This window comes from Hypomesus nipponensis, chromosome 18 (assembly GCF_054491055.1).
Source record: "Hypomesus nipponensis isolate SF chromosome 18, ASM5449105v1, whole genome shotgun sequence".
Lineage (NCBI taxonomy): Eukaryota > Metazoa > Chordata > Actinopteri > Osmeriformes > Osmeridae > Hypomesus > Hypomesus nipponensis.
The window spans coordinates 3,257,509-3,274,307 of record NC_140378.1 but is presented as its reverse complement, the minus strand read 5'-3'; the positions used below and the strand labels follow the sequence as shown (position 1 = coordinate 3,274,307).

The window sequence follows — 16,799 nt, the reverse complement described above, 5'->3', positions numbered from 1 at the left end:
ACGCCGTGAGGTGAGGCTCTTATTCACGTATGCCTGCTCACATCAAGCTGTGAAGGATTCACTCACACAAACACCCCGCACACGCCACGCAGCTGCCGCCATATGCCATCGTCACTTTTACCGAGAGGTTGGGGGGCGGGGGGGGTGTTGACTATCCGAGTAGCATGACTGGCTGCCCCCCCTCTCTCTCTCTCTCTCTCTCTCTCTCTCTCTCACTCTCACTCTCACTCTCTCTCTCTCTCTCTCTCTCTCTCTCTCTCTCTCTCTCTCTCTCTCTCACTCTCGCTCTCACTCTCTCTCTCTCTCTCTATCTCTCTCTCTCTCTCTCTCTCTCTCTCTCTCTCTCTCTCTCTCTCTCTCTCTCTCTCTCTCTCTCGCTTTCATCCTCACACTCACCATAAATTGAAGATTTGTAGATAACAACAGGCAATTGGCTGGCAAAATATACACCATTAGACATTTCATCTGTCTGCATGCCCCCCCCCCCCCCCCACACACACACTCGTCTTCCTCCCCCAGTCACACCTCTTTTGAATATGCATTACTGTCGCATCATTTCCACTTTCACCAGATGCGCCGCGGCCAGCGACCACCTGCCGCTGGTCTCACATTATAGGCGGTAGGTGGAGAGGTCTGAAGGACCCTGTGGCACACGCGTCGGTCAGGCGAGGAGAGAGGCGCCGGAGGCAGGCAATTACCTAGACGATGTGACTGGAAATCTGAAAAACCCTGTGCACCCCCGACCCTGACCCTCCCCTCCCCCCTCCCCAAAGCACCCCGCACACTCAACCCCTTGGCGGGGTTTATAATCCACCACAGGCTCCCAGTAACCCCCCCCACTCTCGCTGTTCCCATGGTAACCCCCAGCGCTGAATAGCACAGGCCCCGCGCGGCGGAGGAGACTCCCGCGAGGAGTCAGCGGTTATTGATCCACCAGTGCGTGGAGAGGAGCCAAGAACCATCCAACCAGAAGGCCGACCAGCGAACCAGCCAGCCAACCAGGAACCGGCCAGGCAACCAGCCGAGAAACAACACTGCAGCCGAAGCCAAATTTGGGCCCGGCGGCACTGAATTAGGCGTTTAAAGCGCAGTGGTGTCAAACTGCATTGTCGAGGCTACACGTCAAATGAAAGCCAAAAAATACATAGCCTATAGCCTACAGAATTGTTTTTTGTCTGTTATTGAGAAAGTCCTAAATCCACATCAGCGATTTGAAGCAGCGTCGATCGCTGTCCATGGTGCTGACCTGCTGTGTAGCCCGAAGATCGAACTATGTCAAGAGCAAACCCTCGCCTCTCCTGTTGTTGTATGAGTACAGCCCTGATTCTTAAAACACAAGGTATTCAGGGTGTGGCAGTCCTTCATTAACAAATTAGCCTGCTAAGGGATTACAGACCCTGCATGCGAGATCCGTCTTGGGCCTCCTCTGGTCTGACTGTTCCCTCATTGTGTTCAACAGGCTCGCACGCCTCCGCCTGGATACGGCGGCGCCGACAGATTCATTTGATGTTCATAAGCTCGACTTGCCGACTGATACATTATACATATCTGGAGAGGCTCTGCTGCCATTCTGCTGTCACTCACTCCCCGTGTCCCACATGACCTCCACTGAATTCGCAATCGGTCAAAGAAAGTTGTGCTGATCTGAGCTGACAGGGGGGATATTCGTTATTCATGTCCCGGTGAAAAAGTTGGATGTCATCTCGAAGTGTTTATTCTCTACATGGGCTAGGTGTTAGAAGCCCATTTCTCTCCATGTAGTCTGTCAGGCAGTCTACTTGGTCCAGTAGACGGCTTAGATGTGTCGACACACATCTCGCTAATCACATAGGGCGGCTAACCCACATTTCACATCCAGCCTAGACTGTAACACCTAACAGCCGCAATAGTTGCAATCCGAGGCCGGCTGACCCTCGCTTAGAATCTCCTCGACTGACCCTCGCGCCCACAATGACACCGCCCGCAGCTATTGAGGACGGGGCGTGCTCCGTCACGGAGGGTTCGGATTTTGGGGGGTTTTGTTGTGCGAACACTTTTTGAGAAGCATGAATTTTTCAACATGCATGGATCTGCTCCAAGCGTGCCAGCCACAGCCAGACTGAGGAGGCACAGATTGCTTTTCCGAGCAGATCTATTTTGTGCCACAGGAGCGAGTCCAATGATGTAGGGGAAACTGCCAGACACGCCTTCCCTCAGCCGAGCTCAATATGGGGATATAATTTCTATGTGTATTAGAAGTGAACAGCAAAGCAAATCGTATGATTGAATTTGAGGGAAAAAATGCATTAACAGACCAACAACTGGCATTTTACTCAGTAAGTAGGCCAACAGGAAATATACCTGCTCAGTCGTCCATGTAAATTAGTTTTGACTTGAAAGATTGGGATGGGAATAGGTGGCGGGAGAGGGGAGTGGGAGTTGACAACAGGAGGGAATGCCTGTTAGAGGAGGAAATGATTAGGAGCACTCATCGACGTTGAGATGGAGCATGACGTCACCCACAAAGAGACAGCCTCACATGTGTTATTATAGGCTGTTGCCTGATATTAAATGGTTATTATGAATGGTATAAGAAAATACAGGTTTGTTTCACACTTAAAAATGCTGGCAGCGGGATTGTGTAAGGGTAGAAAAATGTTTTAATTCTGCAATAGTGTGGTTTTTTGCTGACTTCCCAGCCTTGCAATGCCATCTCCGATGATTGCTTTGTAAAAACATTTAAGTCACCCTAATTCCCTCCTTCTTTCCATCCATCCTTCCTTTCCTTCATTTATTCCAGTTGTGGCCATGGCGGCTGCGGGTGGTGTAGGCTAACAGCCTTGCGCGCTGGAACAAACCATTCTCCCCTTTCACTGTGAGCGGAGGGAGAGAGAGCGTGTGTGTGACTGGGAGAGGCGTAGGGGGAGAGAGAGTGAGTGTGTGACTAAGAGAGGCGGAGGGAGAGAGAGAAGAACGAGGGGGAGGGGTGGCTTGGAGAGTGTAGCGCGAGGCTGGATAGTACCACCGGTCTAACGGGAGAGCCATGTTGGATGTGAATGAACGGGAGAGATGCTGCTGCACCCCTGACGCCGCCAGCTCGAGCTTCACCGAACACAGCGAGTAAATGCGAACTTTCCGGGCCCACGGAGAGACGGGGGAGCACGGGGGAAGGTGTCGGGCGGTGCCGGTGGAGCTGGCTACCTAGCCGGCGACGATAGTGAGAGAGAGTGAGAGATACACTCAAAGATAGAGATAGACAGAGAAAGAGAGGGGTGAGAGGGAGAAAGGGGGAGAGAAAGGATCTTACCAGACTAATGGCTGCATTGCTACCGGGTTCTAGCCTGCTTTCGCCGCTTGTTCTCCACCTGCTCCTCAGCCCTTTGTTCGCTGTTATCCCGGGGAAGATACCGGGGCCCTGCCGCTGGACCCCGGGCTCCTACCCTGCCGCCAGAGACGCCGTCAGACCGAGCCAGACGGGGCAATCTGGGGTCTTGGCGAGCGGCGGTTCGGATCTCCACCCCAGGTGGACGTTACCAGAATGCCCGGCGAGAAGTCTTTTTACCTTGCACGGGGCTCACGGAGACTATTATCACACCTTGTGCAAGGAAAAACGGGAGGCAAAAGGATCAGTCACCGGGGTACGGAACGGAGACGGTGTTCCCCACCCAGGTAGGAGCACTGGCGGAAAGAGGAAGGGCGTTGTTTTACCTGCTTTCTGCTCCCCGGTTCAAGATGATAAAAAACGACCTGTACAAAGGACTAGAGTGTGTGCGTGGTCACCACCCATGCTACTGCTCGCTCGCCTTGGCAAACCTGACACCGGGGCAGTCTTTGTGCACGACCAGCACCGGGAACCTCAAAGCGAGATATGGGGGATGACTTGGGAAGTGAAAGAGGCTCCCGAAAGGTACACAAGGCCACACCAGCAGCCGAGCCTACCTATATCGGATAAGGAGCGGCTACATGGATCTGTGCCACCGGTCTATTCTCATCCTTATATGGGCCTTAACGCTTTGTGTACCAGCCTTGTAGGCAGGGAGGACAGGAAGGGTAATTGTTCTCATTTGGGCAGTCACAATGTTATCGATCCCACCAGCCATGGCTGTAATCATTCTCTGACTATCGTTACGTGGAGCCTGGGAAGGAGGGGAGGACAGCGGCCCTGCCCCTGCCATCTATCCCGAGAGGCAGCAGGCAGCTCGGCCAGATGTTTCTCGCCATCCGGGATTACTGACGGTTCCATGGAGCTCACATGTTGCCCTAGCAGGCACACTCGAGACAGGCTCCGCGCCAGCTCCATTGGCGTGAATGTGGAGAAAAGGAGGAGAGGAGAGAGGCGAGAGGCACAAAGCTGCACACGTGTTACATCAACAACGGATTCGAATGAGGATTTGGACACTCTCAGTTCCACGACCAACCCCGAGGAGCCAGCTCCTACTCTAGGGAGAGTACCACTGCTGGAAAACCGAAAGGAGAGCCTTCAAACGCGGGGAGTGCAAAATGAGCCGGTTTGGGGGTCTCTCCCAGGCCCAGCATGTTACGATTTATGGCAGAAGAGAACTGAAGGAGAACATGCAGTCAACTTTACAGGTCCCAGGGGGGACATACCAGAGCGCAATCTCCACTTCCAATCTTCTTCTTTCACAAATACGCCGTTTTTTCGAGCCATCGGAACCACCTATGAAAAGACAGTGGCTTCAGACGGCGTGTTCTCTTTCATGGGCACACAGGCTGCAGATGCTTCAGTCACAAACTCCATCTCTCAGCCTGACTCCGCGAGTGAGTCAGCGCTCGTCACGCCAGTCATCTCTTCAGCTCATACTCGTTCAGCCGCGGCCCGAGATGCAACTGCAATTCAATCTGATCACAGTGGTCGCTTTACCGTAAACCTCCGCTCGCTCTCCGTTGAGCTCAACTTGACAAAACGGTACGGTGACTCATTTTCTCACTCACCGGCTCGCCCACACGACACTGCCCGTTCGAAGCACATGATATCAGCACCACGCACACATTCAACAGCTCCCACCTTAAACCACAATTCCCAGGGTAAAGAAACCGAATCGTTAGGTTGGTCCTTCCAACTAAACTTCCCTAAAACTGAATTCAACATCAACACCGTCAGAAATTATAACCAGAACCAGAATAACAACAACGAGGAAGAGGAGAACAAAGAGGAAGATATTCAAATCAAGAACGGAAGTAGTGATTCCGACATTAGACAGGCGTCAGCAGACCGGAGTGGACAGAGTACGCAGACACGGCGGGGGTCGGTCCCTGAAGACTTGCTACACGCTGAGGCCGCTGACAGGAGCTCTGGCGGAAGCTTAACCGCTGTCCGGGGGGGCACACGCTCGCAATTAAAATCCGGTAAACGAGTGTCATTACAACCCAAAGGTGTCAGTCAACCAGGAGAGGAGAGGCATACGGGGGTCGAGGCTGAGGGGGGATCTGCGGGGGGAGGTGAATTACAGGTGGGGGAAGGGGACAGAGAGGCAGCGAGGAGAGAAGAAGGGGAGTGGGAGAGGGTGAGAATCACAAAGCCAGCAACCAGTCAGCCAGATGTCAGTGAAGAGACACAGGGAGGCCCAGGTCAGGAGGGGGGCAGCATCTCACAGGCAGAGAACAGAGGGGGAGGGAGTCCAGAGAGGCTGTTAGTGGTGGGGGACAACATACAGGATGAAAGGGAGGAGACCATAGCAGCCTCCGGTAGATCTCGCCGTGCGGCCAACAGACACCCCCACTTTTCCCAGTACAACTACCAGGTGCAGGTGGCCGAGAACCAGCCCTCAGGCTCCTCGGTCATGGCCATGTCTGCCCAGGATCCAGACCCAGGAGACCCAGGCAGGGTCAGCTACAGCATGGCCCCCCTTATGAACAGCCGCTCCACCGACTACTTCCACATCGACCCTGACACGGGCCTCATCACCACCTCACAGGTGTTGGATCGAGAGCACATGGACCTGCACTACTTCCGAGTCACAGCGACAGACCACGGGTCGCCACGCCTGTCCGGAACCACCATGGTGGCGATCACCGTGGCCGACCGCAACGATCACTCGCCCGTCTTCGAGCAGACGGAGTACCGGGAGACCATCCGGGAGAACGTAGAGGAGGGCTATCCTATCCTCCAGCTGCGGGCCACTGACCTGGACGCCCCGTCCAACGCCAACATCCGCTACCGCTTCATCGGAGACACAGTGGCGGCCGCCCGCGCCGCCTTTGAGATCGACGCTCGCTCGGGGCTGATCACCACTCGCGGCGCCGTCGACCGGGAGTCCAACGAGCGCTACACGCTGCAGGTGGAGGCCAGCGACCAGGGCAAGGAGCCGGGGCCGCGCTCCGCCACCGTGAAAGTCTTCATCACGGTTCTGGATGAGAACGACAACGTCCCCCAGTTCAGTGAGAAGCGCTACGTGGTGGCGGTCAGGGAGGACGTGCGGCCCCACACGGAGATCCTGCGCGTCAGCGCCACCGACCTGGACAAGGACAGCAACGCCGCCGTCCACTACAACATCATCAGCGGCAACAGCCGCGGCCAGTTCTCCATCGACAGCGTGACGGGGGAAATCCAGGTGGTGGCGCCGCTGGACTTTGAGGCGGAGCGGGAGTACACGCTGAGGGTGCGGGCGCAGGACAACGGGCGCCCGCCGCTCTCCAACAACACGGGCATCGTCAGTGTGCAGGTGACGGACGTCAACGACAACCCGCCCATCTTTGTGTCCACGCCGTTCCAGGCGTCGGTGCTCGAGAGCGCCCCCGTGGGCTCGTCCATCCTACACATCCAGGCCATCGACACCGACTCGGCCGACAACGCCAGGCTGGAGTACCGCCTCACCGGCACCAGCCCCGACACGCCCTTCGTCATCAACGCCGCCACCGGCTGGGTGACCGTCAGCTCCGCCCTCGACCGCGAGTCGGTGGAGCACTACTTCTTCGGCGTGGAGGCGCGCGACTACGGAGCGCCGCCTCTCTCCGCCACGGCGAGCGTCACCATCACGGTGATGGACGTGAACGACAACCGTCCAGAGTTCCTGCAGAGGGAGTACTTCGTCAGGCTGAACGAGGACGCGGTGGTCGGCACCAGCGTCGTCAGCGTGACGGCCGTCGACCGCGACGTCAACAGCGCCGTGACCTATCAGATCACAGGTGGGAACACCCGGAACCGGTTCGCCATCAGCACCGCCGGAGGGGCGGGGCTTCTGTCCCTGGCGCTGCCGCTGGACTACAAGCAGGAGCGGCGCTACGTCCTCACGGTCACCGCCTCGGACCGCACTCTGCACGACACCTGCCAGGTGCACGTCAATATCACAGACGCCAACACCCACCGGCCCGTGTTCCAGAGCGCCCACTACTCGGTGAGCGTGAACGAGGACAAGCCCCCCGGCAGCACCGTGGTGGTGATCAGCGCCACCGACGACGACGTGGGCGAAAACGCTCGCATCACCTACTTCCTGGAAGACAACATCCCGCAGTTCCGCATCGACCCTTCCAACGGCGCCATCACGCTGCAGGCCGAGCTGGACTACGAGGACCAGATGACCTACACGCTCGCCATCACCGCCCGGGATAACGGCATCCCGCAGAAGTCCGACACCACCTACGTGGAGGTCAACGTCAACGACGTCAACGACAACGCGCCCCAGTTCCTCAGCCCGCGCTACCAGGGCACGGTCACCGAGGACGCCCCGCCCTTCACCAGCGTGCTCCAGATCTCCGCCACCGACCGGGACGCGCACGCCAACGGCCGCGTCCAGTACACCTTCCAGAACGGCGAGGACGGCGACGGCGACTTCACCATCGAGCCCACTTCCGGAATCGTCCGCACCGTGCGCCGCCTGGACAGGGAAAGCGTCCCGTTCTACGAGCTGACGGCGTACGCCGTCGACCGCGGCATCCCGCCTCAACGGACCCCGGTCCACATCCAGGTGACGGTTCTGGACGTGAACGACAACGCCCCCGTGTTCCCGGCGGACGACTTTGAGGTCCTGGTGAAGGAGAACAGCGCGGTGGGCTCCGTGGTGGCCCAGATCACCGCCACGGACCCGGACGAAGGCGCCAACGCCCAGATCATGTACCAGATCGTGGAGGGGAACATCCCGGAGATCTTCCAGATGGACATCTTCTCCGGGGAGCTCACCTCACTCATCGACCTGGATTACGAGGTGCGGTCCGAGTACGTCATCGTGGTCCAGGCCACCTCGGCTCCGCTGGTGAGCCGTGCCACCATACGGATCCGTCTGGTGGACCAGAACGACAACCGTCCACAGCTCCAGGACTTCCAGATCATCTTCAACAACTTCGTGTCCAACCGGTCCAACAGCTTCCCCAGCGGGGTGATCGGACGAGTGCCGGCCCACGACCCGGACGTGACGGACCGACTCTACTACACCATCGACCGGGGCAACGAGCTGCACCTGCTGCTGCTCAACCACACCAGCGGAGAGATCCGCCTCAGCCGCAAACTGGACAACAACAGGCCCCTGGTGGCCCCCATGGTCATCACCGTCACAGGTACGTGTGTGTGTGTGTGTGAGTGTGTGTGTCCATGTGGAGGATGGGGCCCTATTTGGGGTGTGTTTGTGAGGGCATAGATGAGAATGAAAGAGGATGAGAATCTAAGAGATGGAAAGACCAGTTTGAACTTGTCAAAGCTTTGTGTTTTTGTCAGAGGATCCACTTGAAAGAAAGAAAGAACTTGTGAGGTGCCTTGCTGGTGTTCGCTGATCAAAGCTGTTTTGTTGGAATCTCCCAGCTGAATGTGTTTACTGCCAGAACTGTGTTCCTGTGATGTTTCGGAGTTAGGGCTCTGGTGTCTGGGAGTGTGGCCTGTCTGCCGGCGCGTGCCGTGTTTTTATCTGCCCGATAGAGGCTGCCGGCCTATTTATGCTGCTTTTATGCCAATTGCACTGCAAACGTCTCATACATATTCCTCTGTCATTGTAGATGGGCATTGTCAATCTTCTCACTTTCGTGGGTTTTTGCTTGGGTGTGTCTATTTCTGTATGCTTGAGCAGGCATACGTGTGTTTAAGTCAGGGAGTCAGGTGGCTGAGCGGTTAGGGAATTGGGCTCGTAATCAGAAGGTTGCCGGGCATTTCACCCGACTTGACTCGGGGAAATGTGCCTGTACTTATTGTAAATCGCTCTGGATAAGAGCGTCTGCTAAATGACTACATGTAAGTGCATGCCTCAGTGTCTAATCTGTCCCCTTCAATTGTCTGTCTGTTTGCCCCAGTAATACCATCCTCTATCCTCTCTGCCGCTTATCACATTCTTCTCTCCGCATTTGTTTCCCTCCCTCCCTCCCTCCCTCCCTCCCTCCCTCCCTCCCTCCCTCCCTCCCTCCCTCCCTCCCTCCCTCCCTCCCTCCCTCCCTCCCTCCCTCCCTCCCTCCCTCCCTCCCTCCCTCCCTCCCTCCCTCCCTCCCTCCCTCCCTCCCATCTCCCTCCCTCCCTCCCTCCCTCCCTCCCTCCTGCTCTCCCAGAGGCACTCTCACCCTCTCAGCCCACTCCCCCGCTCCGGAACCTGACAGTTATGAGACTCTAATGAAAGCCATTCAGTGTGAGAGCAGCGACGGCTCTGTCAGGTTCATTGTGTGTTCTGCTTTCTCGGTCTGTCTGCCTCTTTCTGTCTGACCCTCACCCCCTCCCTCCAACCTCCTTCATGCCCCTCCCAATCTCTCTCTCACTCTCTTCATTCCTCTCTGTTGTCTGTGACTCAATATCTCTCGGTCTCTCTGTCTCTGTCTCTCTCTGTTTCCTTCTCTTCCTCTTTTGGTTAATCTCTTTCTTTTTTACATGCTTCCTACTGCCTCTAATTCTAGGATTCTCCTATTATCTCACCCCCCCTCCCTCTTATCTTCAGAGCCACCCCTCCCCTCTCTGGCAGGCTCTAGTCCTATCTTGGCTGTGTGGGGCCAGAGTGGGACGATTAAGATGTAATATAGTCAGTCTAGAGAGCCCAGCAGGACGCCAGGGCCTGCTCTCCTCTGATAGCTCGTCCTCATCCATCCATCTGTCTCTTCACTCTCTCTCTCTCTCTCCCCTCTCTCTCTCTCTCTCTCTCTCTCTCTCTCTCTCTCTCTCTCTCTCTCTCTCTTTCTCTCTCTCTGTCTCTCTCTCTGTCTCTCTCTCTCTCTCTCTCTCTCTCTCTCTCTCTCTCTCTCTCTCTCTCTCTCTCTCTCTCTCTCTCTCTCTCTGTCTTAGCCACCTCCCTCCTGTCTGCTGTCTTGCTCTCCTTAATCAGGGTTTGATTCTGCTTCTCAAGTGCTTTTTGTGTGTGGTTTTCATTCATCACATCATATCTCATTTTTCATATCATCATAAAAAATCTAAAACATCCTTTTTATTTTTAATAATATATTACGTAAAAACGAGTTTTTGCATGATTTATGTCCGCGCGTGTATCAGTGGACTATATCCCCCTGAGAAAACATGCAGATGCTTTGAATAGCGATTACAGGGAGTACAATATACATGTGTGTTGAATGTCATTAGGCAATGGAACATGCAGCCCACATTTACAAGCTTACGAGTGTGATCCTCCTGGCTTGGCTGGTCCGCGCAGAGAGATAATGAGAGAGAGAGAGAGAGAGAGAGAGAGAGAGAGAGAGAGAGAGAGAGAGAAAAAAAGAAAGAGAAAGAGAGAGAAAAGAGAGAGAAAGAGAGAGAGAGACAGCACAAAGGGGGAAAAAGCGAGCGTGGCAGAGAGAGCGAGAGAGAGAGACAGACGGATAGAACTCGAGTGAGATTTCTCTCTGGGAGAATCCGTGTGCTCTGTTGAGGTAGCAGAGTCCTGTCAGAGTGCACTGCAGAACTGCAGCTGTGATAGTGGAGTGGCTGTGAAGCTGGCCAGGTTCAAAAGTGCATCTTCCGCACTCAGATCTGCTCACTGTACAGACCAGTATTACCCTTCACAACACACATCGTACCGTATGTGCAGTGTGTGTTGAGGGGGGGGGGGGGGCATAACTCAAGTGTCATCCGAGAGCATTAGATGGACTGGGAAACGCGGGGGAAGGGGGAAGTTAAGGGGGAAGTTAATGTACAGTACAGATCTGTGAGACTGTAGATTACAGATTTGTATAGTGCACACACCACAGCTAAAATGTACGTGAATCATTCTTCTTCTTTGTGTGTTTGTGTGTGTGTGTGTGCCCACGCATCTGTTTGTGTGTGTGTGTTTATGTGTGTATGTGGTTTAATGGAGGATTACGGCCTGTGCTGTAAAGATGAGGTTTAAGGCAGAAAGAGCTCTTCTGATGTGTAGCTTGACTCTGTTCTACTTTGCACTGAGAATAATGAGGGCTCCGACCTCAGGGGGAGAGAGGCTTTTAAAACAAACAGAGCGCGGAAATCATCTGTCAGACCACTGCCTGTAGTGTTTGAGTGTGTGTGTGTGTTGGTGTGTGTGTGTGCTGAAACGTTTACACTCGTATGAGTGCGAGCCGAGTCCACAGACGTGTGTCTTTATGCATGCGTGTGTGCACCGCTTTGTGTGTATGTGTGAACCTTTGTGTGTGTGTGCGTGTGCATGAACCTTTATGTGCATGTGTGTGACTTCTCTGCACCATATAGTTGTGTGTGCCATTCAGTGTCGTGAATCGCCCTGGGTTGTCAGAGTACTGTTGTTTCTAGGTGACTGTGCACAGCCCCAGCCTGGCACTGCCAACCCTGCTGTGCTTCTGGAAAGGCCAAGCAAAACTCACTTGTTCATCTGCCCTACCATTGTAGGAGAGGCAGAGCCCAAGGTGCTCAGACCTTGCCGTGGCACATCCGCACACACAAACTGGAGGAGTGGTTTGAGGTGTGAGTAGCAGAGGGGGGGGGAAGGAAAGGGCCGGAAGGCCAGACACTCAGGTACAGAGGGAGACAGGCAGGGAACGGTAGACAGACAAAGAGGAAGATTTGTGTTTATTTTGGTTTCATTTTAGTCAGGCACCATTCTATTGGAGGCCAGTTCAAGGCTGTGGATGAGCCCTGGCATCGGTGGCCATGTTTGCTCTCCGGTGCCAGGAAGCAGGGAAGGAGTCGGATGAATAGACAAATAGCTGAACTCAAAATAAAAACCCCTAAAAACCTCTCCGTGTATGATATGTGCGTTCACGAAGGCGAAAACCAGGAAAGGAACCGAGGAGGTACCGATAAACAAATGTGTTTATTTAGTAATGGTTTGTCGTCCCTGGACGCTAAAGATGCTAAAATAGCGTGCTACAGTACTCCAGCTGGGGGAGTCGGGTAGTGGACAGTAAAAGTTTAAACGTGCGCTGTGTAGGGTACCTCAGAGTCCCAGAGATCCATTAGGCCGGGTAGAGATGGCAGGCCTGTATGGTCCCTATATAGCACCCACTCTTGTCCTGCTCTGCTCTGTTGCTACGGTACCTAATCGTGCTATAGCTGGAAAGCCTGACGAGTCTCTGATTGTGTAGCTGCCTTTCTCTCTGGAAGCTAGCTGTTAGTCTAGAGATGAAGGCCATGTTGTACAATCCAGAGCTGCTGGGTTACAGGGTGCGGTTTTCCAGCCTTGGTCTTTGTCCTGGTCCTGGTCCTGGTCCTGGTTCTGGTTCTGGTTCTGGTTCTGGTTCTGGTTCTGGTTCTGGTTCTGGTCCTGGTCCTGGTCCTGGTCCTGGTCCTGGTTCTGGTTCTGGTTCTGGTCCTGGTCCTAGTTTTAGTTCTGGTCTGGGTCCTGGTCCTGGTCCTGGTCCTGGTTCTGGTTCTGGTTCTGGTTCTGGTTCTGGTCCTGGTCTTGGTCTTGGTCCTGGTCCTAGTTTTAGTTCTGGTCTGGGTCCTGGTCCTGGTCTTGGTCTGGATTGAGATTTTGGATCTAGCCCACGTCTGGGTCTTGCTCCTAATGCAGTTACATCTGGCTGGCTTTAGCTCTGTGGGTTAGCACAGTCATGAAGGTGAAACAGGGTCAGAGGCAGGTCAGTCAGACACGCTGGATGGGGAAGATCTGGGTCAACACACAGACTACATGCTTAAATGCACTTGGATTGCCTCTGAGTTGAGTGCTGGAACAGCTTTGTTAGGTTTCATCGTGCCAGGTCAACAGAAGCAAATGAACCCCACGTATTTGATCATATATTTTCACAAATATTTCCAAATACTATTTGACCTTGGTCTGGCCCAGGTCCAAATCTAGAGCTTAGAAACTGCGGCTGATCCTCTTAACAAAGATCCATGTCACATTTCAATATGAATGGGGATAAGGGCTCATTAGAAATGCATGTTTTCTAGCTGTTTAATGAATGCCAGCATTAAAAGTAGCTTTTGCCTCAGATGGCTCATTTTCAAATCGTCGTTTCACCTGTTTCACAATGTATGAGTGCTGCTCCTACATCGTCTCACAGAGAATGGAATTCAGCTTTGATAATGTGGGATAAATATTTGATGAAATCTTTCCATGGCCTTTCGTATTTCTTTCAGATGTGCAATTTGAATGAATGTTTTGAAGGAGTCACGATCAGGCCTGGACCCTGGCTGGTCATTTATTAGCTTGTGCTCTGTTTTAGGGTGTGTGGGTGTGAGTGTGTGTGAGTGTGTGTGCGTGTATGTGTGTGTGAGGTCAGTAGGGAGTCAGCTTCCTCATAATCCTGTAATCAAACCAGCTGCCACACATCCCATCCCCCATCCTCCTCTCTGTGTCAACATCCTATTCTGTCTGCCTCACCCTCTCCTCCACTCCATGTCTTCATTCGCTTTTCGCTCTCTCTCTTTTCTGGGTGTATTGATCCCGGCTGTGCTATGTGTTTTCATTCCCTCCTTGCTCTCCTTTTCTTTCTTTCTTTCTTTCTTTCTTTCTTTCTTTCTTTCTTTCTTTCTTTCTTTCTTTCTTTCTTTCTTTCTTTCTTTCTTTCTTTCTTTCTTTCTTTCTTTCTTTCTTTCTTTCTTTCTTTCTTTCTTTCTTTCTTTGTCTTAGTCTGTCTGTCTTTTTCTAATTTCTCTCTCTCTCTTTCTCTCCGCTGCTGCCTCTCTCTTGTTCCTGCTCTCTTGTTCACCCCCTCCCCCCAACACACACACACCCATGGTTCCTGCCGTCTCCTCCCTGTTGTACCCCCGCCTGCTGCTCTCTTGCCCTGCATTCTGGGTAATAGTGTTGGCTCTTCTATTAATGGGCCAGAGCTCTTTTTCCGGATGCACCTGATGCACATTTTCGAGTCTTTTTTTGTGTGTGAATCTGTTGTGCTCTCTCTTCATGAAGTTTGGTAGGTAATCAAGTCTTACCAAACACCAAGCTGAAATAATCTTGGAATATTTTTGGAACATGGCCCAAATACCTGCTTAGTGTTCTCTTGTTTTTGTGTGTGTGTGATGTGTGTGTGATGTGAGTGGTGAGTGTGTGTGTGTGTAGGGGGGGATGACTATTATGCATGTGTTCGACAGACCCACGTGTGAAAGAGCAAAATATATGTATCTCAGGAGATCGACTGGCTCTCCCTCTCCCCTATCTCCCTCCCTCTCGCCCTCTCTCCTTCTCTCTCTCTCCCCTTCTCAATTCCCTCTTCCATACCCCCCCCCCCCACCCCCCTGAATGATATATCTCCTGAGACCAACACTGTGACCTGTCGTCCCCCCCCCCCCCCCCCCCCCAGATGGGGTCCACAGCATCTCGGCCCAGTGCGTGCTGCGCGTCCTCATCATCACCGAGGACATGCTGAGCGGCAGCGTCACCGTGCGCCTCCAGAACATGTCCCAGGACCACTTCCTGTCCCCTCTGCTGGGCCACTTCCTGGAGGGCGTGTCGGCCGTGCTGTCGGTGCCGGTGGAGGACGTGTTCGTGTTCAACATCCAGCCTGACCTGGAGGCCGGGGGCGTCCTCAACGTCAGCTTCTCAGCCGCGCTGCCTGGAGGTCACTACTTCCCCTCGGAGGCCCTGGAGGAACAGCTGTACCTCAACAGACCCCGCCTCACCGCCCTGGCCCAGATGGAGGTAGGACGGAGGGAGGGAGGGGGGGAGGGATGAAAGTATGGATGGAGGGAGGGACAGAGAGAGGGGATGGAGGGATGGAGGGAGGGATGAGTTAGGAAACCAAGGGGCCGCTGCAGGGCGAAGGTGGGATGAAGGGACGGAGGGCTGATGTGTGAAGGACAAAGCTCTGCAGGGAGGTCTACAAAACGACCATGTTGAATAAATGCTGCATACAAATGGACACACAGACATGCAGCACAGGAGCACCGCCACAGTAAAGAAAGCAGCCAGATAGAGTAGCAAGCAGAGAGATGATCCGACCGGGAGATTAAACAGCCGGATTAGGGGAACATATAGATAACACGCCGATAAACACACACATGAGCGAGCCAAGCCGTGTGTTAGATGTTCTTCATGGGTGTAGGGATTGGCATAACCTGGGGGCCCCGGGGAGGCCCTGGTAGGAGGCTCTGGAGAACAGCAGGGGTCCCCGGAGTCCTACTGGGAGCAGGGACACCTTCTGGAAGCACACCAGACAAAGCACACACAACATATGTGAAGCAGTGTGCGCGTGTCACTCTGTGATATGTGTAGACGCGTGCGGCACGCCAACGTGCCCAAGGAGCAGTTTGCATGCAGGGTACGCATGGATGCACACACCTGGATGCGTGCAGGACGTGGATGCCAGCAGTCAAACAGGCGCGAGGACACATTCGCTCACACACACACACACACGCTCCCACACACGCATCCCTTTTTGATGCACTAACAAACACAGTTTGCATCGGTGCGCTAACTCCGCTAACTGTGTCCCCCCCCCCCTCCCTCCCCCCCCCCAGGTTCTCCCTTTCGACGACAACGTGTGTCTACGCGAGCCGTGCCAGAACTACATGAAGTGCATCTCCGTGCTGCGCTTCAACAGCTCCGCCCCCTTCATCTCCTCCCCCTCCATCCTGTTCCGTCCCATCCACCCAATAGCGGGGCTGCGCTGCCGCTGCCCCGCCGGCTTCACGGGGGACTACTGCGAGACGGAGATCAACCTGTGCTACTCCAACCCCTGCCTCAACGGAGGGGTGTGCGCTCGGAGGGAGGGGGGCTACACCTGCATCTGCCGGGAGGACTACACAGGTACACACACCGTGTCTGTGTGTGTGTGTGTGTGTGAGAGAGAGAGGGGGACAGAGAGAGAGAGAGAGAGGGGGAGAGAGACAGAGAGAGAGAGAGAGAGAGAGAGAGAGAGAGAGAGAGAGAGAGAGAGAGAGAGAGAGAGAGAGAGAGAGAGAGAGAGAGAGAGAGAGAGAGAGGGAGAGAGAGAGAGAGAGAGATTGTGTTTGTCTGTTTGTTTGTGTGTTTGTGTGTTGGCATTGTGTACGTGTGTGTGCTACAGATTGGTGTGTGCATACGCGTGTGTGGCTGCCAGAGATTGTGTGTGTGTGTGTCTGTTTTCATGAGAGAGAGAGAGAAATAAATAAATAGAAAGAGAGAGAGGTGCGTGTGCGTGTGTCAGTGAGCATGAGTAAGTGTATGTATGTCATGCACTGCAAAACTCATGTTTGACTCGCTGAATCTACCAGAAAAACTACACGTAAATACAGCATCTCCTCTCCTCTGCTCTGCTCTGCTCTGCTCTCCTGTTACCCCTCTCTTCTCCAGGTTTCATGAATATGTTAGAGGATGTTTCATGTTGGGTTTCATTGCGGATCAAAAAGCTGCGGGTGAAACAGCACTTTTCTTTCACAAGTGAGAAGCAGCCTGAAGCAATTTTCCAACTCCTGCAGAGACAAAATAGAGAGAGAGAGAAATTGAGACAGAAATAGAGAGAGAGCAGGATAAATAGAGAGAGGGGGGGGGGGAGATTTCTGGAGGAATGGGGAACAGAGAAAGAATTACTGAGATGAAGGGAAAGAGAGAGGA

General features: G+C 53.9%; 1 protein-coding gene across 1 annotated transcript in view; it reads left to right on the top strand.

The window, feature by feature from the left end:
• Window positions 1–5,538: 5,538 nt before the first annotated feature.
• The window catches only part of celsr3 (cadherin, EGF LAG seven-pass G-type receptor 3), a 35,540-nt gene continuing 24,279 nt past the window's right edge, over window positions 5,539–16,799 (top strand). The window contains exons 1-4 of the mRNA XM_084681340.1: window positions 5,539–5,568; window positions 5,655–8,490; window positions 14,569–14,906; window positions 15,725–16,013. Coding sequence (XP_084537466.1) covers window positions 5,539–5,568; window positions 5,655–8,490; window positions 14,569–14,906; window positions 15,725–16,013 — 3,493 coding nt within the window. The remainder of the gene's footprint in view (window positions 5,569–5,654; window positions 8,491–14,568; window positions 14,907–15,724; window positions 16,014–16,799) is intronic.